Below are 26,679 nucleotides of genomic sequence, written 5' to 3' on the forward strand. Positions count from 1 at the left end.
AAAAGTTCTGATGAACCTAATTTTAATTCAGAGAAACTGTAAGTTGTCTAAACTTACCTGCTCTGGGATTTCAATAAATTTGTACCTATGTTTTATTCATTATGAAATAAAGAAATTTAAAAAATTTTATAACTTTTATTTATAAGCTAATACCATCATTTATTCACTAGTAAGCATCCTATAAATGTGCTGTCTAATTCTAATATTTAAGGTAATATAATATTAAATTTGTCATCATATTTTGATTATCATATAATCATAAGTTAACAATTTACTACTCATTTTTTCCAGATATTTTGATTTATATGTCCTCAACTATCTACAACATATATATTTCTTAACAAATTTTATAATTAATAAAAAAAGAATATTAAATGATGACATCCTACCTCTATTTACTGCATTGTGCTAAAAGTGAAAATTAGGTATGGTGTCTAAAATGTGTGTATTAATCATTTGTCAAACCTTCATATTAAACACCTTAAATTTACACAATGTTATAAGGCAATTATATCTCAATAAAGCGGGGAGGAAATAAATACATAATATAAGGTCAATTCACAAAGGAAAAAGCAACGTACACTGTGTGCTATATTCTTAGACAGAGAACCCCACAGAATAGGTCAGAGGTGAAGGGAAGGGGAGCCAAGGAACACCAGGTGGAATAGATCCCCTAACACAGTGGTCCCCAACCCCCGGGGCCGCGAACTGGTACCGGTCCACAGGTCATACGGTAACGGTCCGCAGAGAAAGAATAAATAACTTACATTATTTCCATTTTATTTATATTTAAATCTGAACGATGTTTTATTTTTAAAAAATGACCAGATTCCTTCTGTTACATCCGTCTAAGACTCACTCTTGATGCTTGTCTCGGTCACATGATACATTTATCCGTCCCACCATAAGTCCGGTCCGTGAAAATATTTTCTGACCTTAAACTGGTCCGTGGCCCAAAAAAGGTTGGGGACCACTGCCCTAACATACTGCAACAGTGCAGCTCGAAAACACTACAATGCAGCTGAGTAGACCTCTCACCTTGATTGAACCATTTATCTCTGCTCCCAGTAATGCTAAAGATATGTAAGGGATGATAAGAAACTTTTGGGAGTCCAAGTCAGGTAAACATATTTGTTTACAGTTGTAACCTGACTTAGGAGACTAGCAAACACAACGACAGGTCTCTGGTTGAGGAAAGCACAAAGAAGCAAATTTCTAGTGCAGAATCCCAAGGCCAGACTTGGCATCTCTTAAAGACAGGAGGATGTGTAAGGGCTGGAAAGAAGAAGGTGGATTGAAAATGTAAAGCAATCTAAACAGAATCTTCACTCGCTGGTGAGGTTGAACCAGAGGGATGATCAGACTAAAGGACGCAAGACACCCTTGATAACAGGTGCACTATATGGAAAGCAATGGAATTAAATGAAAATCTACACACTGAATGGTAAGATTCCCCCGGTCTCATTGTTCGCATGTAGGCTGCCATTCTTATACTGTGGGTTAGATAAAAAGTGTCCCTTTTTGGAAAATAAACCAGCCTGAAAGAAAAACTAGATACTTACAATAAGGAGGTCCCCAACATAAGTTCTGTTTCTTATCCTGACCAACCTACAGCAAAGCTTATCAGCTAGCAAGCCCCAGACATGCAGATTAGTGCTTCGCCATTAAATTATGAGCTAACAACCACAGACCACCAGACATTTTGTGGGGGTGGGTGGAGTAACCAACAAGAAAAAGAAACAACACAGAAAGCAGAGAAAAGCTCACTTTCAGAGAGATGGGAGTATTTATAGCATCCACACAGAAGGAAAGAAAACAATAGAAAAGGAAAGAGATAACAAAATGAGCTCTTGAGATTTAAAACTGTAATAGCAGGAATAAAATATTCAATAAGATCTATAAGATAAAGTTGCAGCTGTCTCTCAAAAAGTCGAATGAAAGATGAGAGATGGAAAAATGTAAGGAACATATAAAAACATTAGAGGATCAGTCTAGGAAGCCTAATGTCCTATTCATTTTGAAAAAAAAGAATTATTTCTAAAATTCTAAAGCTAAACCATCAATTAAGCATATAGGTAGAACTTTTTGAGACACACAACATCTTAGAAGTGTGTCTTTTTTCTTTTTTTCAGGAAGCTTCTTAGTGACATAATCCACTAAAACAAGAAGGAAATCAAGAAGTATGAAGATATCTGTATTAGGAGCAGTGGATTAGTGCTCACTTTTTATTTCACTCTCCTGGTGGCAGACACCAGAAAGCTAAAAACACTGGTTTATATTCTTTCAAAAAATATATCATCGCAAACAATTTGGCATGATTAAGTTTCTTCTATTGGCATAAATGGCCACATAAAGATGTAAAATGAAAGGACCAAGACTATTGATTGCTGACTGAGTCCCATCCAGATTATTGTGAGCTGGTGTTTCCTACCACACATCTTTATCATTTTACTTGAACACATCACGTGTTTAGTGAGTTTTACTTGAAGAGATGTATAATACATACATGTAGCTATAGATACATTTTCCACAATGTATGGAAAACGAAAAGGCTGTATTCAACAGTTAAAATGATAAAAATGTTAAGGAAGGAAGTTTATTATAATTTTGAATATGACTGCACTGGTAAAATTTGGGCTCCAACAATTAGTTGGAAAAAAAATGTTTACTATTTTCTCAAAGTGGCATAGACTTTAAATTGGGGAAATGGACCAGGATGGTATTAACCAGAAAGCACTATAGAAGGTTATGTGCTTCATGCTAACTGAAAACCTTGTTATTTACATACCAGACTTGAATCCCTAAATATAATAAGTGCATCAAGACTACAGAAGACAGCATGTGAACTTTACAAAGGTTCGATTATTTACTAGGCAACCCTTACGAGAAGTAGGGTCACATCATTTCTGAGTCTTGGATTACCCATGCCCTCCTCCCACTTAAACAACCCTAATCTTGCCATCTTTTCAGAATCTCTTAAAGGTTTTTAAACCAAGGGATAGAAAGTTAAGAAAACAATGAATAGAAATTAAAAACGGGTAAAATCTGAACTCTCTAACTCTCAAAATTCTTATTTATTTATTTATTTATTTGTTTGTTTTTATTTTTATTTTTCTGAAGTTGGAAACTGGGAGGCAGTCAGACAGACTCCCACATGTGCCTGACCGGGATCCACCCGGCATGCCCACCAGGGGACGATGCTCTGCCCATCTGGGGCGTTGCTCTGTTGCAACCAGAGCCATTCTAGTGCCTGAGGCAGAGGCCATAGAGCCATCCCCAGCGCCCGTGCAAACTTTGCTCCAATGGAGCCTTGGCTGCGGAAGGGGAAGAGAGAGACAGAGAAGAAGGAGAGGGGGAGGGGTGGAGAAGCAGATGGGCGCTTCTCCTGTGTACCCGGGCCGGGAATCAAACCTGGGACTCCTGCACGCCAGGCCGATGCTCTACCACTGAGCCAACCGGCCAGGGCCTCAAAATTCTTTAAGAGAAGTAGATAATGAGCACAGACAGAATGTGAGAATGCTCGCATTTCTAGTCTGGCATGAAAATGAAATAGAACTTGAATAGGGGAAAAATTTATTTCCAATGAAGTTATAGACCCTCTTTCCTTGCAGACTGAATGTAAAAGCTAAAAGTTATTGAAGATTAGATAGTTATGGTAGAATAATAAAATGATATACATTTTAGTTATTTTTTTGGTCATGTGATGTGATTTTTCTACAGGGAAAAATATTTCTTATAGGTAAAAATAAAAACATTTACAATACACAATAATGTCCCAAGTTTTTAAAGACTCACCAAATATAATTAGGTCATAATTAATAATATTTGTAAATATTTTATTTATTCATTTTAGGAAGGGAGAGAAAGAGAGAGAGAAGTAAGGAGGAGCAGGAAGCATCAACTCCCATATGTGCCTTGACCAGGGAAGCTTAGGGCTTCAAACTGGCAACCTCAGCATTCCAGGTCGATACTCTATCCACTGCGCCAGCAGAACTGATAATATTCATGCTAACAAGCTTTAGAAACAAAAATCACTTTAAAAAAATTCAATGAAGATGTGGTACATATATACAATACAACGAAATACTACTCAGCCATAAGAAATGATGACATATTACCATTCACAACAACATATATGGACCCTGAGAACATTATACTAAGTGAAATAAGTAAATCAGAAAAAGCTAAGAACTATATGATTTCACACAAGTGGGATATAAAAATGAGACTCATGGACATAGATAAAAGTAAAGTGGCTACCAGGGTGCAGAGTGGGGAATGAAGAAGGACAAATATACGATGACTGAAAATGATTTGACTTTGGGCGATGAGCACACAACGTAATCAACACTTCAAATGCTATAGCAATGCTTACCTGAAACCTATGTACTCTTATTAATCAATGTCACCCTATTAAATTTAATTTTCTAAATTAAAAAAGTCCCCTTCCAAAATTCAGTGATATGGGTGATATATACGTATAAAGAGAGAGAAAGGGAAACATTTTTCAAAATACTCTAGATTTTCTTCTCTGAAAAGGCCCATGATTTCATATTAAACTTATAAAGTATAGTGTAGGAGGTAAGAAAGGATAAAGAGGGGTTGGAAGGAAACTTGACTTGGGGTGGTGAACACACAATACAATATACAGAAGATATTATAGAATTGTTCCCCTGAAACCTACATAATGTTACTAACCAATGTCACTCCAATATGTTCAATTAAAAAAATGAAAAGATAAAAAAATGTATACAGTATAGACTCTAAATAATAATTTAAATTCAGCTCTTATTCCTATATTTCACCTAGCAACAGAAAGAACAGTTCACATCTTCCTACTAAGTTGGCCCAGAAGCAAAATCCATTTATAGTCTGATCAATCTTACTGGTTCTAAAACAGTTTTAGAACCATGATTTCAAATCACAACTATTTCCCCAGAACTCTTCTGAGATAATAACAACAACAAAAATTAGAAAAACCCAACAAAACCACAGAAAAACAAAAGCTCCATAAAACTTAGAGGCATAAGCCAATTGGGCCCATGTTCCAAAATGTGCTTATTTAAAGTCTGATTTTTCAAACACAAAGCTGATTTACAACATTTTTATGTGAATTTCAAAACATCCTTGTATGTAATTTTCTTGAGCCACAACATACTAACAGAGTAATTTCTGAATTAGAAAGCAGAAAATTGCTAGAATTCCATCCTGTCACATGTAGGGAGAAATACACAAGTAGTTTTGTGGGATCAGTGAAAGGACAGGAACTTTTGGTAACAAAGAAGCTAGTTTTAAAACAATAACAAAAAAGAATTGTACTAAACCCCTAGTGTGAGTCCACTTAAAATTTCTCCGCCCTTGGTTTTCACTAAAACTCATAGAAATTCAGGAATGCCAGGGAGCAGGGAAAAGTATTAAAAGTATGAACATTCCATACAATCCTGGTACCTGGACTTTTCCAAATAGAGAATTGAGTAAGACTGGCCTTGAATATATTGCCCTATCTCAAAAGAAAAAAACAAATAGTAATTATTCTAAGATATAAATAACTTCAAATTGCTGTTTCATAGTATGCTTCATAGTATGTTTCATATTATATTGAAGAAAATCATAAACAACTGAACATTGTGCATATTAAGAAAGTGATGTTGCCATTGTGGGGGAGAGAGAAAATTTCCTCTACCCGTCTACGTTCTAGTAATTAAATCTACATGAGGCAGATTAACGAGAGAAAATAACCAGATGTAATTGCATATGTATGGGAACCCCACATACACAAGAGGTTCAGACACAGAAAGGGAAGATGAGGTATATACAGTGTTCTGAGCTAAGAATGAAGTGAGGCATCTTGGGACTTCAGAGGGGAGGAAGGTCATTCACGGGATAAGAGTAGATGTTCACTAATTAGAAGTGTTCCCTGCTTTGTAGATGGGTCATAAAAGTTATTTCAGGTGAAATAGAAACTTATTAGCTATTCTAGATCTGAATTACTATTCTTTATCCTCATCTTGTTTCTTACATGCAATGAACTCTTATTATGGGCAAGGCCCTTAATTTAAGTTCTTTAAGAGAGAGCTAAAAGTTTCTCAGAAGCCTTTCAGGGTCTCTATCGCCTTCAGTCAAAATAATTCACAAGCCAAAGTGGTATCTCTTGGGAAAGCCTGTCCTAAACCCCGTCACCCTTAACCATACATATGAACTCAGGTAACTAAAATATTTGCCCACAACTGGGAATCAACATTAGTGATGCTCCACCACTGACCACAATTAAGCCATTGTCAGCAGCACAGTTGGCTTTCAGAACACACAAAGCTCTAATTAGTAGTGAAAAAACGATGGTTATTTTCTCCAAAATATCTTGAATTGGAACTAAAATAAATAAACCAGATACAACCAATTGCTTCCTTTCCATAAAGAAATAGAACCTCTGTACTTGTAGCAAGATCAGTAATGGGCTGAGGCTTAGCATCTTTGGATCTGAAATACTAAGCTTTTCTCTATAAAAAGAAAAACAGCTTCGTGGTGGTTTTTTACTCGTCTGGTTGAAAGTACTCCTTTGTCTTTAAGTCTTTGCAACTAATGGTTGGGATTAATTCGTCCAATGCATTCATCCTTTAAGCATTTCTGGGCAACTCCAATGTCCTGAAGATACATAAAATGAAACCATCCCTGCCCTGAAAGAGTGTTTGAACTAATTATTGGCAGACTTTGACTTTTGTTTTCATTTACATTTCTGATTACTAATGAGGTTTAGTTGCTTGCCTCTAGCTTTTGCTCGTTTATTAAGACACTTGTCATTCTCTTTCTATTGGTAGAAACTTATTAGCTATTCTAGATCCGAATTACTATTCTTTATCCTCATCTTGTTTCTTACATGCAATGAAGATATTTGTCCCATCCACATTGATATAGTCAAATTAATCAATTTCCTCTGTTGATTTTTTGTTGCTTTTGTTTTTGTTGTTCTGTGTCCTAAGAAATCTTTTTCAATTTCAAGGTTATAAAGATATGCAAAAAGGAACTTACAGATTTGCTGTTCAAATTAAAGTCTATAAATCTACCAGCAATTTAATTTTGTATGTGGGATAAGGTGGAAATCTAGCATTTAATTTCTTATGGTCTCCTAATGTCCCTGCCATTTACTGAAAAGAATTTAGCCAGACAGTGAAGAGGGAAGAGAATTTAAACAACTGGATTCTCAACCTCAGTCTGGAGAGATCTGTGACAAAGCACACTTACACATGCAAGCCAGTCTAGCACAACCTCCTGGAGTGCTGATCCTTCAGGGAAAATGACCTCTTATTCACACTGTGCCTCCCATTATACATGGCAGATAGGAAAGTATTTGTTAAATAATCAAATAAATACAAAGGTCCTTATACTCTAGTTTCTATCACCTTGTAGGTATACTCACCATACAACGAATGTACCAAACAGAGTATGCCTCTGTGCTTCCTGTTGCTTCTCCTTTGAAATCTTCTTTTCTACCTGCCTTTCCAATTGGCCAACTGGCCTGTAAACAATTTCTGCAGGCTAAATACAATGTGTTCCTTTTTTGCACCCACTTATATCTATAAATACTTTTAAGCAATACCTGGGATATTGTCTTACAAGACACAGGAATCAAAATTCAAGTCTCAGAATATTAGAGAACTACAAATTTTTTCACTTTGTGTGGATGAATGGACACAGGGACTTACCGGTTTGGGGACTGTATATGAGCTCCACATGGGCATCCTGGTAGCTTTCCCAAACCCACTGACGTATTCCCTGTGATAAAGGAGACAGTGGTCCTTGTTCTTCTGCATAACCCTGGGCCTCCCAAATGGCAAATTCAGTTTCTCTGTCGCTGTTACTAAAATAAAAATAACAAAACAAAAATGTTTGTAAAATTAGCAAATGCTTCTATGCATGACTACCATTCTTGGATGGCTTATTATGTCTCAGGTACTCTGATAAATATTTTATATATTTAACCCATTCTAATACTTACCACAGCCCTATGAAGTAGGTGGTGTTATTCCATTCTACAGATTACAAAACTAAAGACTGAGATATATAATTTAGCCAAGCAGTTAACAACTCACAGGACATATTTGAAATGATAAAATCTCAAAATCAAATGTACAAACTTTATAACAAAAATGATCTACTTTAATAATTGTCAAAGGAAAAATATTGGAATTTTAAAATAGGTATGTCCTAATGTATTTCTTTTTACTTATTTGCTATTGTAATCTAAAAATACATAAATTATTGATTGTTAGAAGTCCTGTGGGGTATTTGTGCTGTGGAATAACACTCAACCGACTATACAAAGATTATCAGACAACCAACATACAACTGACTCATACTGTGTGCCAGGTACTGTTCTAAGTACACACCCCTATTAAGTCGTTTAATTTTCATAACAAATATACCCATTTATAAATGATGAAATAGGCCTAGTAAGTTTAATACAAGAATACTCAGAAGATAATACATATTAATAATACTGCTGTTGGCCAGGCACTGTTCTAAACTCTTTCCACGGATTAACTTGTTTAATCTTTATAACTATGTGATGTGGATATCCTTGCCATAGAGGAGACTGAGGCATAGAAAGGTCAGGTGATCTTGGCCCAGGTTACACAGCCAGGGAGCAGTAGGACTGAACCTAGGTGGTTTGGTCTGTTCACAGCTAATAAAGGAAATAGAGGACTAGATGAAGCACAACCATTGCAAGGAATCTATTATGTTTTTGGAACCATTGTGACTACCTCATGTTTGCTATTGTTATTAGTTCTGGGTTTGGTTTGTGGGTTTTTTTCCCCCTCCTTACATTGGTAATAATATCTTCATGAACAAAAGTCCCTGAGACCTTATTTTGAAGAATTCCAAAAGGCAATAATTGTGTTTTGTTAGGTCAAAACATCAAAGACTTAACATGCATTCTGCTGACTTACTTTCATCTGGAGTGAGCTTTAGCATTGTATTCACGGATTCTACATCAGCGTTCTGCAAGACAGTGGGGAGGGGGTAAAGTTAAGGTAATTACATACGTTTTAAATGATCAAGATTATTTCTGCAGTAGTCACGTGAGTGTTTTACTACTGAACAAAGAAGCCAGACTAAACTGACTTTAAGTTCCATTTCTGCCACCTACTTAGAAATACAGTACTATTCTTCGGGATACTGTTGTGTGGGAGTTTGCAATCATATCATTGATAATGAGGCAAAACATTCTGACCACAGCTAGAATTAACTACTAAATGGAGATGAAAGTGTCCCAAGGTTTCTCAGACTTTAATCTGCATACAGCTCACTGGGCGGCCTTGTTGAAATGCAGATGCTGAGTCACCAAGTCTAAACTCAGTGGGGCCTGAGATTCCGAATCTCTAACCAGCTTGTGAGTGATACACCTGCTGATCCTGAGACCACCCCTTGAATAGCAAAGGGCATTCTTTACAGAGGAGAACTTGGCCTTGCAGGTAGGTAGACCAAGCTTCTGTAAACCTTGGACAAATTAGCTAACTTCTCTGAGCCCTCTTGATCATTAAAATGGAGGCTAAAGCACTTGCTTTGTAATGTCTTTTGTTCTTTTTATTTTAAGATTTTATTTATTGATGTGCAGAGGGGGGCAATGTATGGGAACAACTCATACTAGTTGTTTCTTGTATGTGCCTTGACTGGGCAAGCCCAGGGATTTGAACCGGTGATCTCAGCATTCCAGGTCAATGCTTTTATCCACTGCACCATGACAGGTCAGGCTTACTTTTTTTTTTTTTTTTTTAATGGAAGTTCCATTGAAGTATATGGAGCAGCAAGTAGAAAACCCACATGCTCACTTTGATCTTTGTTGCGTCTGCTTGTTATTGGGAAACTTGACAGGACTTTTGTCCCTTGAAGCCTTTTTTTGCTGTTGTTGATTATTTTATGCTTTTATTTAGTAATGTAGTGTAATGTCATTTTGAGAATTAGAGAATATGAAGTTTTTGCTGACTCCTGGCTATAAGGAATAGTTCGTACCTGGGTCAGCAGCTGGTTTATTTAGTTCTACAACCACATTTTGAACTTGGCATCAAAATGACATTAGTTTTAGCTTCATAGACTCCTGATAAGTGGGCTCCAAAGCCATTCTGAAATCTTCGGTTAGTAAATCCACAAACAGAAAAGTTGAACACTTCCTCTGCATGGGTTGGCTCATAAAAAAGCACCTTTAGAAGATGGTCCATTGCTCTCAATCTCACACGTAGGCTTGGTCCTTGTATTCTGAGCTCCTGCTCTGACTCCTTGCCTCTGGGAGGGCCCCTCCTCACACTGGAATCTCACCTTTCTGAAAGTCTCCTGGAATCTAAAGTTCTGCTTCTGAATTCAGCAAGTCCCCAGACCCATTAGAAGGAACCTCCCCATACTGTCTGTCAGCCAGCCTCCGAGCACTGCCTGAAGGAACTCTCCCGCTGTTATCCAAGGAATACCTACCTTTGGAATGCTAGGCTTTCTCCTGAATGGATTCCACAGCACCTATGCCCATGGGTGTGTTCGACCCTAGATCACAATCCCTGCACCCTCCCAGCCATTTCTGCTCTAAATAACCATCCACGACTATCTGATTCTTAAGCTATAGAACAGGGGTCCCCAAACTAGGGCCCGCAGGCCACATGCGGCCCCCTGAGGCCATTTATCCGGTCCCCGCGGCACTTCTGGAAGGGTACCTCTTTCATTGGTGGTCAGTGAGAGGAGCATAGTTCCCATTGAAATATTGATCAGTTTGTTGATTTAAATTTACTTGTTTTTTATTTTAAATATTGTATTTGTTCCCGTTTTGTTTTTTTACTTTAAAATAAGATATGTGCAGTGTGCATAGGAATTTGTTCGTAGTTTTTTTTATAGTCCGGCCCTCCAACGGTCTGAGATACAGTGAACTGGCCCCCTGTGTAAAAAGTTTGGGGACCCCTGCTATAGAAGAAATGGTTTATGAGGAAATTCAATAAAAGTTCTAAGATTCTACTATTTTGAATGATTAAAAACAGTTAGCTCTCAAGAGAATTAACAATTTCCAAATAATGCTTTCCAGTTTCCAAAGCAAATTTACATACTTAATGTATATCTCTCATTCCCAGGTGAACCCAAGTCCATTTACTTGGTAAATATGCAGGCTAGAACACAAACCTGGTTGCCAGCCAACCTTGCTCATGAATTAGCTTTCCCTCTTACATTTCCTATAGATACATGAAGTTACTACTTACTGTCGGTAGATTAGGGCAGAAACAATCTAGAGTGTCTGTGGGCAATGGGTTAGTAAATCCGCAAACAGAAAAGTTGGACACTTCCTCTGCGTGGGTTGGCTCATAAAAAGGCACCTTCAGAAGATGGTTTAAACTACCATGGGTACCATTGTTTGGTGCTGGCTGAATGTGTAGAAGATCTGTTTTAAAAAAAAATAAGTTCAAAGTGGATTTAAATTGGAAGGCAACAACATCCGTGTAGGAGATGGAAGAACACACCCACTGTTCGCTTCCTTTAATAAGCTCTGCTCTGATGCAGTCACAAACTGCTTATGCCACTTGGTTTACTGACTTCCCCAGAGTCTCCATCACCTAGTCTTTCTAGAGACCAGGGAGAGTTGCTGTGGATAGGCGGCAGAAACTTTCAGGAACTGTTTCTTTTTCTCCAAACACAAGGATCATCAATCGCTACAACAAACACTTTGTTCCTTACGCATATCATGGTTTATTAGCACATTTTTTGGTAAAACAAATGAAATTATACATACATAACACATAGATAGAGATAACAGGACAGCAAATCCCAGAGGGAAGGGGGAGGGAGTTCGGGAGGGCGACAAAGGGGGTGTCATGGGGGACATGGAGGTGCTTGGTGAGGGTGTCATATTGAGTGAAATACTTTAAATCCATCCAATAAATTAAAATTAATAAAAATTTAAAAAATTAAACTAGTGAATTTTGTTTAATATTTAGAGAACTTTCTCTAACTTTTTTCTATAAAAGCAGAATATACAAAAGGGTTTTTTTTGTTATTGTTACAAACATAGACTTTTAAGTGGCTCCTGCTGAGTATGACCAAACAACCCTCTCCTAGAACTAGAATCCTACCTGGCTCATTCTAAGCCTCCCTATAGTGGACCAGCAGCCCTGACTGCAAACTCACCTTGGGAACCAAAAATTTAAATTGTTAAGGCAACAACACATTATTTTTAAATAGATACTTTTTGGTTTCTTAGTCATACTCAGTTACTATAGGCCTTGGCGAGATTAAGATGAACAATTGTAAGCATGTTTATGTCTGAATTCCTAAAGCTAACTTATTCATTGCCTTGCTTACATAAATAGTTTGTTAACACAATGGTCTGAGGAAAGCTTGTAAACAGAAAGGTAGGTTAGATTCCTTAAACCTTTATTACTTAAGGTAATAATAACAGGTGTCTCTCCAAATAGGACTTTCTTATCCTTCCTTTTATGCCAGAAGCTTTTTTCTCTGTGATTACAAGAGAATACTTGTGTTTCTAGGTGTATTTTTCCTGCTTTGAAAGTTGCAAGTATAATTCTAGCTATCTAAGTTTTATTAAATTAAATTTTCATATAGTATCTAACTAACAGAAAAGCTGGTGTCCTGAGATCTAATGTCTAGCACTATTAGAAAAACAAAAAGAATTCACTCTAAAGATGAATCATTTTAAATAATAATTATTTTCTACTTTTCGTTTTCTTAATGCAGAGCCTCCGGCCCTGGGATTCAATTTAGCAACACTTTCAGAATATATACATATTCTGAAATCTATATATAAATATATATATATAAATTATATCCACATTTTGCTGTTGAACTTATGTATATATACTTACCACATATTAGGTTATAGACTTCAATATTGTCAAATGGTTCAACTTCAGTCTTCTCTTTAAAACTGGGTCCGTGTGCCAGAAAGAGAGCCTGGGTGGAAACAATCCTACTATTATTACCAGATGTCATCTGAACTTAAAGACAGATGTTGGAAATGACATAAAATCTTTCCATTACAACTATTCTATTTGTATTTAGGCCTCTGTAAGGATTTCTTTACAGATTTCTAACCTAACCTGTAAAGTCATTCTTTAAAATGACTTTTACAGCATTTCCACCTGTGATGTTGTACCAATTCCAATCAAATATAATCTATTCTACATTTATTTTTTCTAAATCTGCCAGCTTCCACTCACTTCCTAGGACTAGGAGAATACAAGCAACATTGGGCAACCAAAGTCAGCAGAATTCTATAATATCTGGACAAAATAAATTAGAAATTCATTATATGTCATTATATATTATTTTCATATTTCTTTCCTATTATTGCTCAAATATGTTAACACGACAAAAATGTTGAAGTTATTGAGTATTAAGTTTTTGCATAATTTGTACTAACTCACTGATTTCTCAAATATCTATCCCTTAAAATTTTTAGTATAAAAAGATTTAAGTATTTATTTCTATTAATGAATTAATTATATTCTTCATAACAGATCTAATTGTTTTAGATTATAAACAACTAGAAGAAAATTATCAAACATAAATACTTATCTGGTCCTAAGGATTTATTTATTTATTTATTTATTTATTTATTTACTTACTTACTTATTTATTTCCCAAGATAATCAACAAAAAATTGGAGGCATTGGTTTTCTTTGCAGTAATTAACTTATTTTATCAAATAGTACCCTAATTAACAGAGAAGTTCTCTGTCACCAGAGATTTTTAAAATTCTTACCAAGACATATAACTCATGATGACAATGTTAAGAAGCAGTATATTCATAAAGAACCTAACACATTTGGCCCTGGCCGGTTGGCTCAGTGGTAGAGCATCAGCCTGGCGTGAGGAAGTCCCGGGTTCGATTCCGGCCAGGGCACACAGGAGAAGCGCCCATCTGCTTCTCCACCCCTCCCCCTCTCCTTCCTCTCTGTCTCTCTCTTCTCCTCCCGCAGCCGAGGCTCCATTGGAGCAAAAGATGGCCCGGGCGCTGGGGATGGCTCCTTGGCCTCTGCCCCAGGTGCTAGAGTGGCTCTGGTCGTGACAGAGCGATGCCCCGGATGGGCATAGCATCGCCCCCTGGTGGGCGTGCCAGGTGGATCCCGGTCGGGCGCATGCCTCCCCGTTTCCAGCTTCAGAAAAAAAAAAAAAAAAGAGCCTAACGCATTTTTTTCTATTTGAAAAGGATGTGTGGGTATGTGTGTGTGTGTTACAAATGGAACTAGACAAGACGATCAGGTTTCAAACATCATAAACTTCTCCTTGTGGGGGAATATTGGACACCTCCAAAGTATTTCTTTCCTGAGCTTATATAACACCACATGCTACTACTGGCTTTCTTCCTTCCTCGCTGGCTCTAATTCTAGGTCTCTTTGCTAGTAATTCTTTTTCTCTCAATCTTTTCAAGTAATAGTGCCAAGGGCTCAGTTCTAGGTCCTCCTCTCTACCTACACTTAATCTCTGAGGCTCTTATCTAGTTCCATATCTTTTAAATCAGTGGTAGTTAACCTGGTCCCTACTGCCCACTAGTGGGTGTCCAGCTTTCGTGGTGGTGGTAGCGGAGCAACCAAAGTATAAATAAAAAGATAGATTTAACTATAGTAAGTTGTTTTATAAAGATTTATTCTGCCAAACAGCGAAAATCCAACGTAAAGTACTTGGTAAGTAATTATTATTATATGCTTTAACTTGCTATAATTCTGTTTTATAAATCTTATAAAGTAAAGTTACTTCCCTACTTTATAAATCACCATTACTGTGGAACCGGTGGGTGGTTAGAAAATTTTACTACTAACAGAGATACAAAAGTGGGCGGTAGGTATAAAAAGGTTGACTACCCCTGTTTTAATTAATTTATACACCTACAGGTCAATTTTTCATCTTCAGATAGACCTTTCCTTGAATTGCCAACACAATATCTCTACTTACAGGCCTAATGAATATTTTGAGTCTAACATGTCCAACTGAACTCTCACCTCTTCCCCTCCAATCAGCTGCTGCCACAGTCTGACAGCCTTCCAGTAGTCTGCAAAGGCTCTCACGCCCCCAACGCATCAGGCACATTCTTACCTTACAGCCTTTGCACGGCCTGTTTCCTCTTGCTAGGACACTTGTCTTCTAGTATTTGAAAGGATATTTCTTTGACTTTTTTAAAGTCTCTGTTCAAATATCAGTTTAATAAATCTTATCCTCTCCACCCTACTTAAAGCTTCGTACTGCCCCCATGGAACCACAACCTCCCCTAAATTTCACCTACTCTGCTTTACTTTTTCTTTATTTCCAAATACACTAACCCCCTACCATACCAAATACTATATTCATTAATTATGCCAATTGTCTGTATCCCCTTGAGGGGGGAAAAAGAAACTTCATGAGGGCAGGGATCTTGATCTCTTTTGTTTACACATGTAGTCAAGAGTCCTGAACATTACCTGTCACAAAGTAGGTGCTCAGTAAATATTCATTTAAAAAAATAAGCATAAAATTACCTCCATGGCCTTAAATTTATTGTCAAAACCATGGTTTCCTCCTCCACAGTTTGCACTGGATTTACTCCTATAAAGAAACGATATAATAATATATTATTACACTCTGATAATCTCTTGATATGAGATCTTATTGCAAATTGGGTTTTAGTGAATTTTTCTGTAACTTCTGCTTTTATGTTAAGTAAATTTTTCTGTCAACAACAGAATATAGTTATTTTCATGCTAAAATATATAACCCTACAGAAACAAACAGAATGGTAGAAGAGAAGTAAAGAGAATTCCAGGATCTACAAAGAACAGCCAAAAGCCTTTATTCTTAGACATTGACAAAAGGATAACAAAAAAGCCATAGATTTAAAAAAGAATTTGTCTTCATTTAAATGTTCAATTTCTGTACATTTACACATTAATGTTTATAGCATAATTTTTAAATTTTATTTATTTATTTATTTTTATTTAGTGAGAGGAGGAGATGCAGAGAGACAGACTCCTGCATTCACCCTGACCAAGATCCACCCAGCAAGCCCACTAGGGGGTGATGTTCTGCCCATTTGGGACATTGCTCCATTGCTCAGCAACTGAGCTCTTCTTAGCACCTGAGGCAAAGGCAATAGAGCCATCCTAGCACCCGGTGTAACTTTCTCCAATTGAGCCATGGCTGCAGGAGGGAAAGAGAAAGGAGAAGTAAGAGGGAGAACAGTGAAGAAGCAGATGGGTGTTTCTTCTGTGTGCCTTGACCAGGAATCAAACTTGGGACATCCACATGCTGGACCAACGTTCTATCACAGAGCTAACCAGCTAGGGCTTGTAGTGTTATTAAGAATTAAGTTTAATTAATATGTAATTTGCTTCTTTTTTTTTTTTTTTTTTTGTAATTTGCTTTAAGAATAAATATTTGGAATTGGAAAAAGTATTGATTTTCATTTTATGGCAGAGATGTCCAGTAAAATATAATAAAAGTATGAATAAATAATACTCAAAGCAAGTTAATTATAATACTTGATAAGATACGTAAAGACACATGCAGCCCCATGTTCATTGCAGCATTGTTCACAGTGGCCAGGACATGGAAACAACCAAAAATCCCATCAATAGATGACTGGATAAAGAAGATGTGGCACATATACACTATGGAATACTACTCAGCCATAAGAAATGATGACATCAGATCATTTACAGCAAAATGGTGGGATCTTGATAACATTATACGAAGTGAAATAAGTAAATCAGAAAAAAACAGGAACTGCATTATTCCATATGTAGGTGGGACATAAAAGTGAGACTAAGAGACATTGATAAGAGTGTGGTGGTTACGGGGGGAGGGGGGAGAGGGAAAGGGAAAGGGGGAGGGGGAGGGGGAGGGCACAAAGAAAACTAGATAGAAGGTGACAGGACAATCTGACTTTGGGTGATGGGTATGCAACATAATTGAGCGACAAGATAACCTGGACTTGTTATCTTTGAATATATGTATGCTGATTTATTGATGTTGCCCATTAAAAAATGAAATTATTAAAAAATAATAATAATAATAATACTTGATAAGGACAAGCCAGGATATCCTATAAACTCAAGAGTTTATTTTTAACTTTTGAGATTTTCTTCCATGGGCTGTTGCTCTATTACTTGAATGACTTTTCAAATTTAATTATCTTTTGAGTACTTTTTCACATTTTAATGTTTGAATTGAGCAGTCTCAGTAATTTTATAAGTAGTTAATTTTTATATAGAAAATGAAATAGCAATCAATGAACCTTGATTTTTTTTTTAAAGCAACAATGTTATACCAGTCTAAATTAGGTCTCGTAAGGAAAAAAAATAAAAGACTCCTATTTCTAAACATTGGCCTTTCCATTGGAGCAAAGATGGCCCGGGCGCTGGGGATGGCTCCTTGGCCTCTGCCTCAGGTGCTAGAGTGGCTCTGGTCGAGGCAGAGCAATGCCCTGGAGGGGCAGAGCATCGCCCCCTGGTGGGCAGAGCGTAGCCCCTGGTGGGCGTGCCAGGTGGATCCTGGTGGGGCGCATGCGGGAGTCTGTCTGACTGTCTCTTCCCGTTTCCAGCTTCAGAAAAATACAAAATAAAATAAAATAAAATAAAATAAAATAAAATAAACATTGGCCTTAAAAGATTTCTCTTATTTGCTTCCCCACTCGACCACTTCCCACTTCCCAAGGCAAACACACACGCAGACACACACACACACACACACACAATGTTTTCATTTTTAAATTGTAGGCTAAACTGTGAGCAGGACTTTGTGTCTTAAAAAACCAACTTTAAAAAAAAAATTATAACTGACTTTTACTCAGCTTAAATAAAAATAAATCTTAAAGATAAAAAAATAAATAAGTCACAGTACTGAGCAGGCCACACTCAACTCTATCCAAAAGAGAGAAGGACAGAAGAGGCTAAGTGCTAGCAGGAAGGGGAGTATGGGGAGTCTTGTTCATAAGGGGTTTACATTTGATGACCCTTCGGTACCAGGTCATGTCCTTACCTTACTAAGTTCCAATAAAATTGTTAGCATAAGGTAAAAGTTGCTTAAAAACTATTTTTTTCCTTACTGCATAGATATTTGATTCCCCAAGATTACTGGAACTAAAAAATAAATAAATAAATAAATAAATAAATAAATAAATAAATAAATAAATAAATAAAAAGATTACTGGAACTATCTGATTAGGGATAATGAAGATTTTAATTGTCTATGGGAAGCTAGCATATTCATTAATGAAAGAAAGAAAAGGTCATTTGAACCAAGTCATTGGAAACTTTTTCTAAAAACAATCCTTTCTTTATCTTTCTATTTTCAGAAAAATCTGTGTGTTTTTTAAAAACTCTCACTGCTAACCCAACTCAATTAAAAAACTTTAGTAAATATTACAAATCTTTATTTGGAACCAAAGTATAAAAAATATATTGTTTGAATAAGCTCTATTTCTCATCGCCAGTGAAAACTTTAGAAACTTGCTCTTTTAACTATTCTGCTCATGTTTCCAACTATTAATCTGGTGCTGGAAATCACATATGGAAAAACAGAAACTGTCATTTGGAAAAGATGAGTTGATTTTATCTGTCATAATTTAGTCAACTTTCAAGTACTATATGAAATCTTTTGGAACTAATTCTTTTTTTTTTTATCTTCTTCATGTATAATTAATAAAGTCAAGATCTCTGCCAAAGCTGGGTAATAACACGAATGGGAAAGTAGCAAGATTCTTTGATACCCAATCAGTTTCCAAGTCCTATCTTTCTCTGTAGTATCTTCCTCATCATGTTCTCCTGCTTTGCTCTTCTACTGCTGTCGATCTAAGTTAGATCCTCATCACCTCTGATCTGAACAAATGTCCTAGTTTATCTAACTCAGACTCTGTCCATAAAGCACATACACACACTCACACCACTAAGCCTATTTAACACGATTTACCACTGCGGAAAATGAAATTCATGTCTTAATGAATACTAATGTGGGACAGAACATGATGAACTGCTGTTAACTACTAGCCTGTTATCTGAGTTATGAGTTCACTATAATCACTCCTTTCCTGGTAATATGGACCTACCTAGTCTTTCCTTTGTTCCCCCACTGCTCCACAGCCTCACTGGGACTACTGTAACACTAAAGAATGGATTTCTTCACATCTTCCTAAGTGGCCTCCCTGACACTCACTTGATCATCCTCCTCTATGTGGCAGCTGGAGTATGCTCTCTGAAATGTAAATCCCACTATATACACCTCCAGCCACCTTGTCCAGTGTGTTCTTACTCTTTTCCTGGTCAAAGTCACACTCCTTAGCCAGGACAGATAAAGTCCTTCATGCAGAATGCAGCTTCATTCATGCTGCGCTTGAAGGATACAGGACTACTTGCCATTGCTGAAATCTAGTTCTTCTGCCTGGAAACCTGACTCTTTCTTTCTTTCACTTCTTGCCACAGGGCTGCTGCTGGCTTTCAAAAGGTGCCCCACTGTTCTGGGAGGAGCGTTTAGAGAAAGAACCATCTCTGAAAAGACACAGCCTGGCAGTGCTCAAGGTTTGGCAAGCAGATGGGTGCCTTTCAGCAAAGAGAAATATTTCCTTTCCTCCTGCAGATACAGCCCATGTCAGGGCTTGGTGAGCTGAGGGAGGGTTACCTCACTGCTCCCACTCATCTTTTTTGGCTGAGTGCCTCTTGCAATGCACAGACTACGCAAATGCACAGGGCGGATCTGCTGTGCATGGCAGCATTTTAGCCTAATTCATTATGAGTCTTTAAAACACAGAGTATGAATCATGCTGACCAGGACATTCTCTGACCACACCTGTGCCTGTACTTGATCCTAGTGCAGCAGTTGTTCCACTGGATTACAACTGTTGTCCCCTGAGATCTTTAGGGGAGGAAACTGTGTCTATTGCCATTTCTTAGAAAGGTGCCAGGGACGTATCTGTCAGCTTCTAATAAATATAAAGCTTCTTTCCAATAAAATAAAAAGTTATTATTTATGCTTCTCTGATAGGGCACTTTAAATGCTTCAACTATAGTTCCAAATAATTTGGTTTCCCAAAATTAATAAAATCTAACACACTTTGGGAAAAATAAGGATGATAATAAAGACAATATAGATTATACTATATGACGAATTTGCAGTAATTTAGAAATGGGAACCTAATCTAATTATCAAATATTGACCACCGGCCTGACCTGTGGTGGCGCAGTGGATAAAGCGTCGACCTGGAAATGCTGAGGTCGTCGGTTCGAAACCCTGGGCTTGCCTGGTCAAGGCACATATGGGACTTGATGCTTCCAGCTCCTCCCCCCTGTCTCTCTCTCTTCTCTGTCTCCCTTTCTCTCCTCTCTAAAGTGAATAAATAATAAAAAATAAATAAAAAATAATAAAAAATAATAAAAATTGACTACCATGACTAAAGGACTGTCTACTTTTTTTTTAATTTAGAAAAGGGGTAGTCTGAGACTCAGGTGTTAAGCATTGAAGATAAAATGAGCCCACACTTCTTCTTATGAGACCCTTGGGTGTTCTGTTCTGGGTTGCATAAACATTTCCTATGTGTAAGTTACTTTGCATGCTAACAGCAAGAAAATAATCAAACTGGGCTCATCTTGCATTACAGATGAGAATAATTAAGATAACAGTTTGTCCAAGTTCTCACAACAAGCTATTAGAGTTGCAGAGTCAGGTCTTCAATACACACACCCCTGCCTCCTGGCTGCTGCCTTTTTTTTTTTTTTTTTTAATCTTGCTGCTAACTATTAAATGTACAAAGCTCATAATTTGAGACTGGGTATTAATGCATGAAACCCAGAGGTATTGTGGTGGCTGGGCTCTCTTTCTATAAGTCATAGGTCATGTTATGGGATGGATGGACACTAATTTGTACCAGTGGTCTCCTAACTTCTTTGATCTCATATTCCTAACAATAACTATTTGGAGAACTTACCCATATTTGGACATATATTTATTTATATATTACATACATATATTACTAACAATCCTACATGTTTACTATTAATAAAGCTTAATTTTGTTCACCTATTTTAACCTCCTTTTAGAGAATGCTGTTCTGAGCCTCAATATAGCCCACTGATGCACAAAAAGGTTATTAAACTCGTCTCAAAAAGAGAGGCCAGTGCCATCTAGTGTCCGGGTGTGAAACTGCACACTCTGGCCTAGCAACGTACCTGCTTGGCTTTCCTAGTACCTTATAAAATAGGCTCTGCCAAATGTCCAGTTCTTCATCTGCACACACTTGTATTAGAGCCCAACTTCCTTTGCCTCCTGTTTCTTTGTTAAACATACCTTCCAGCCACTCTAATCCCACTATCCTCTGTATTTCCCCTGGCATTAGGTAGCATAGAAATAAGGCCAAAAACCAGAATATGATCCAACTCTATTTATATCCACTTATGTACATAGAAAAAATATTGGAATAAAAATTTTAAGATAGAAAACATTAGACTACCAGCAAGTGTGTATTTATATGTCTACTGGCTGATGATCAGTTTTCCCCATTTGATGAGGAGGGCAGGAATCATTTCTATTTCTGCACCTCAAATGCCTGGAACAAGGTCTGGGACACAGCAAGCACCAATAAAATCTTGTTAAATCAATGAACGAATTGGTTATTTGGGGATGCAGTGATTCAGAATGATTTTAGTTTTCCTTAAATACATATTTTACAAATGCTCAATGATCAACATGAGCTACAATTACAACTAGAGAAAAAGAAATATGACAACCAATTGGTTGGCTTGGCCTTACAGCCATTAATGTGCTCCCTTATAAAAACCACAAAGATGGCAAAGATCTTAAAGAGCCAGCCTGGAAGACAACTGATAGCGTCTTCATATCCTGCCTGCTGCCTAAAGGAGACCACATTGGGGGCGGGGGGCAAATGTGATGGTGCTGATAGTCTCTGGAAGGGCCAGCGAACCGTCTCAGCCGTATTCCTCCTTCTCAGCTACATCGTGAAGGTTAGAAAGCTAAAACCCGCAATCTGAGAACACTTGTTTCAAACACAGAAGTTCTGGATAGCATGTGAAAGGTAAGAATATGTCATGCTTAAAAAAATGTACATGGCCATAATAGATGGGTAAGGGCAAGTAAATTTATAATGAAAGATGGTTGTTCAAGTATTATAAGTAAAAAGACACACAAACCTCATAGCCAGCCACTGGCGATCCATCAAAAGATGAGCTTTGTCAATTCTGACGTTTTTGGCAAAGTGTAGTCGTTTTGGCAAATCAGGAGTCAAATACGGTTTGAAATGCTGATCAGGTTTTCGACACTGAAAAAGAGGTAAATTATTTTTTAATTATGGTTTACATCCAATGTCACTCTGTATTAGTTTTGGGTGTACAGCATAGTGGTTAGACAATCATATCCTCTATAAAGTGATCCCCTGATATTTCAAGTACCTACCTAGCACCATACATGTTAATACCATGCTGTATTTTACAACTCTATGATTATTTTGTAACTACCAATTTGCAATTCTTAATCCCTTCACCTTTTTTCACCCTACCCTCTCCCCGCAACTCTCAGTCTATTGTCTGTATCTATGAGTCTATTTCTAGCTGGATTGTTTCGTTCTTTAGATTCCACATATAAGTGAAATCATATGGTATTTGTCTTTCTCTGTCTGACTTATTTCATTTAGCATAATACGCCCTAGGGCCATCCATGCTGTTACAAACAATAAGATTTTATTCCTTTTAATCTGAGTAATATATCATTACATATATGTGCCACCATTTTTTTTTTTTTGCCACCATTTTTTTTATCCGTTCATCTATTGATGGGTACTTGGATTGCTTCCACATCTTGACTATTGTGAATAATGTTGCGGTGAACACAGGATGCATACATTCTTTCATTTTAGTATTTTGGGCTTCTTCGGCTCTATACCCAGAAGTGGAATCACTGGGTAAAAGGCAGTTCCATTTTTAATTTTTTGACAAATCTTCATATAGTATTCATAGTGATTGCACCAAGCTGCATTCCCACCAACAGTGGATGAAGGTTCCCTTTTCTCCACATCCTCACAATACTTGTTTGTTTCAAATAAATTATTTCTTCATGACACATAAACTGTGAAAGCTAATTCAACAACTTTACTTCCTAAGAAAATTTATTAAGCATTTTTTTTAAATAAGAAGATATAAACTTAGCTAATGCAACAAAAATGTTAAATCTATTATAAATGTGGTCTCATTCCATAATTATGGATTTTTATTATTGCAACAATATTTAGTTTGCAATTAAAAATGTAATATAAATTATATTGTTTGATGTTCACTTTATTCATGTATATTTATCTTTACCTACCATAAATTTTTTCTTCTTTTTTGAGTTGGATAGATAAGTTTTGATTTAAAATGGTACTTTTGAGTCCAAAATATATATGATAAGTACATACTACATTAGTAGGATGAGTAAAAAATTGTAAATCACCTTAATTGCACCAAAAATCCCTTCACAATTGACTTAATTTACACTTTAAATAAGCTATATTTGCTTAATTTTCAAATCAAGTCAGTAGTTTTTTACATCTAGTACAGTCTCACTATTTGTAAAATATTCATGGATTTCTCAAAAACAGGAAATGTTGTTTGTTTAATTATTACTGTTGTACCTAGCTGTCATATTTTTAAAATATGTAAAAATCAAAATCAAACTCATATATATCTATTCATGTATAAAAAGCAAGAAAATGAGAAGTAGACTATGAAGGAACTTATTTTTCCTTACATGAGCTTTTTGAAGAGAGAAAAAATAATACAGGTAAGAATATAAGTACGAATGAAAAAGGAATTCTCCAGAGAGTAACCTCACAGGGTGATCTAATCATATTCTCCTAACTGGGCAGGTGACCGTAGTTAGTCATCCCCCAGTCATATAATTTCTTTAGTGAAGGTGTTTCAAGCAAGACCTGTCCATTGTTCTTGTGCATCTAGGTTAACACACTCTACAAATAAATAAAACTACCCTCTAGAGAGCACAGAATCTTGTTAACTATCTTGTAATCCAATCCCTGCTTTGCTTTTATCCACCTTTTTGTAATCGTCTTTAGTTTCCTCCTTAATTTCAAATGTATAAAAAAATTGCCAATAATCTTATTCTCCAAAGCACTTGAGATTTTTGCTATTCATCAACTGTTGTCAGTTTTGGCTCAAATAAACTCTTACAAATTCTCTATGGCAGGGGTTGGGAAACTTTTTGGCTGAGAGAGCCATAAACGCCACATATTTTAAAATGTAATTCCATGAGAGCCATACAACGACCCGTGTACGTATACATTATCCAATAAAAATTTGGTGTTGTCCCGGAGGACAGCTGTGATTGGCTCCACCCACCGCAACCATGAACATGAGCAGTAGGAAATGAATGGATTGTAATACATGAGAATGTTTTATATTTTTAACATTATTATTTTTTTTATTAAAGATTTGTCTGAGAGCCAGATGCAGCCATCAAAAGAGCCACATCTGGCTCATGAGCCATAGGTTCCCGACCCCTGCTCTACGGGTTTGGATGTTTCTTACATAGACATGGAGAAAATTTTTTTCTCCTTAATTTTCTCATTTATTTTAAGCTTCAATAATCTCATGAATACTTTAAGTCTGTGTCACTATTATCTCATGTTTAATTTATATAAGAATAATAATAAACACTATGAAATTGAACAAAAACAGTTTTAAAAGGAATATAGAAAGTTGGGGGGGAAAGTACGTTACAGAATGAAAAGTGGGGAGATATTTGTCGCACAGATATTCCTGCCAGGTTGTTTTTTGTTTTTTTGTTTGTTTGTTTTTGCTTAGTTTGCTAGACTTACTTTTCTACTTCTTCATTTATTATTACTTGCTTTAAAAAATCTATTTATTTTATTCTTTCTTTTTTAAGCCAATATTTTTGTAACTTCCAGGCCAGGGCACCATGGCAGTTGCTGAGCATGCAGTTCTCTCAAAATGACAAGAGACTAGAATGTGCCCAATGTGCCCGTTAGAACCACAGATCATCAGACAAGTCACACTTTCCTCGCTGCAGAGTCTGTAGTCAGAGTAAATCTCAAGAAAATTTGAGGTGCACTGCTAACCCCTGAAGAAGTCAATGATTACTTTTTGCACTCGAGATTCTGAGATAATGACACTGGAGTTGTAATAAAATTTCGGTCATTTTATCCTAAGCAAAAAGTTGATGCTGTTATCTGTCATGCCACCAGAATGTCGTGGAATTTACTGAGCGGCCAGTTTGTATTTGGTTATGTTTGTCTAATATAAGCTCAATATAGGCCATCAAACAGCAGTATGGGAAATGTTGTATTAGTACATTATTCCCAGAAATGTGTTCCTGGGAATAATGGATTCCTTTGTTAGCCTAATGTTAGCCATCTTGGTGGGGCTCTGTAGCTCCAGGTTCAGTCCTTATCTATGATGCCAAGTCATGGATTTCCAAAACCTGTGGCATTTAATCTCCGGTATCCGTGGGATTATTTGAGATTCTTCCCGTCTCGACCTCACCAACAAGACTTCAGCTATACAGATGATGAAGTAAGGGATAAAAAAGAAAACAATGCATGGATTTAGAGAGTTCACAAATTGAAAAAAATCTCAACTACCCACCAATCAGCACAAGCACACTGACTGCATGTATACTCTTCACCAGTAGAGGGAGAGGTAGAATATCGTGTTTATTCAAGATCAGAATATTAGAAAGTGTAAGAGAAAAAAAAAAGAGTAATTAATACTCTAAAGGATTTTTGCTGTAGTGGTCATTCCTACTTCAAACTTGCAATGGATCCTAGGTTATAGTAAGTTTAATCTTCACTCAGTGTATCTTTAACATTCACATTTTATCCTAAAAGTTCTTACTATAATTGCATATCACTACACTTTTAAAAATTTAGGTCTACTCCAAACAATGAAAACCTCATGAATATAGTAGTTGGAATATATGAATATAGCAGATATATATTTTTTTAATTAAAAATTATTTATTCATTTTAGAGAGGAGAGGAGAGAGAGAGAGAGAGAGAAGGGGGAGGAGCTGGAAGCATCAACTCCAATATGTGCCTTGTCCAGGCTAACCCAGAGTTTTGAACCAACGACCTAAGTGTTCTAGGTCGATGCTTTATCCACCACGTCACCACAGGTCAGGCAATATATATTTATGAATATACTTTAAATATATATAGAACTATTAAAACTACCACACAAGACTATTTTCAGGTCTTTCTAAGTGTAGTGAACCCCACCTTGGCAAATTCAAATTGTTTTAAGCTCTCCGGAATGTGCCCTGCTCATTTTCATATGGTCTGGGATGTGGGAACCAACAAGAAACAGTTTTAATTATATTTAGAAGCTAAAGAGATGATTTTTCTGATCTGTACATAAAGATCTGTAAGATTCTGTGATTTACTATGTTCTGATATTAAGTCATACACAACAACATGGATGGACACGGAAACTATTATATATATTAAGTGAAATAAGCCAGGCAGAAAAAGAAAAATAACATATGACTTCACTCATTTGTTGAGGAATCCAAGGAACACTGTGACCTGAGGAACGGAATTGAGACAGAGGAGAGATCAAAGGGGCCAGAGGAAAAAGGACAGAGGGAAAGGGGATGATAGGATGGGATCGACCTGAAGGGAAGGGGGGAGGGTGTTATGGGGAGGGGGGCAAGGGA

The 26,679-nt window shown here is 36.7% G+C and overlaps 1 protein-coding gene across 1 annotated transcript in view; it reads right to left on the reverse strand.

Moving 5' to 3' along the window:
- ENPP3 (ectonucleotide pyrophosphatase/phosphodiesterase 3) overlaps window positions 1-26,679 on the reverse strand; it is an 85,168-nt gene that overhangs the window by 13,165 nt on the left and 45,324 nt on the right. The window contains exons 15-20 of the mRNA XM_066373215.1: window positions 22,149-22,276; window positions 15,495-15,561; window positions 12,846-12,933; window positions 11,229-11,407; window positions 8,946-8,997; window positions 7,701-7,855 (exon numbers count right to left, since the gene is read on the reverse strand). Coding sequence (XP_066229312.1) covers window positions 7,701-7,855; window positions 8,946-8,997; window positions 11,229-11,407; window positions 12,846-12,933; window positions 15,495-15,561; window positions 22,149-22,276 — 669 coding nt within the window. The remainder of the gene's footprint in view (window positions 1-7,700; window positions 7,856-8,945; window positions 8,998-11,228; window positions 11,408-12,845; window positions 12,934-15,494; window positions 15,562-22,148; window positions 22,277-26,679) is intronic.

This window comes from Saccopteryx leptura, chromosome 3 (assembly GCF_036850995.1).
Source record: "Saccopteryx leptura isolate mSacLep1 chromosome 3, mSacLep1_pri_phased_curated, whole genome shotgun sequence".
NCBI classification, from domain to species: Eukaryota; Metazoa; Chordata; class Mammalia; order Chiroptera; family Emballonuridae; genus Saccopteryx; species Saccopteryx leptura.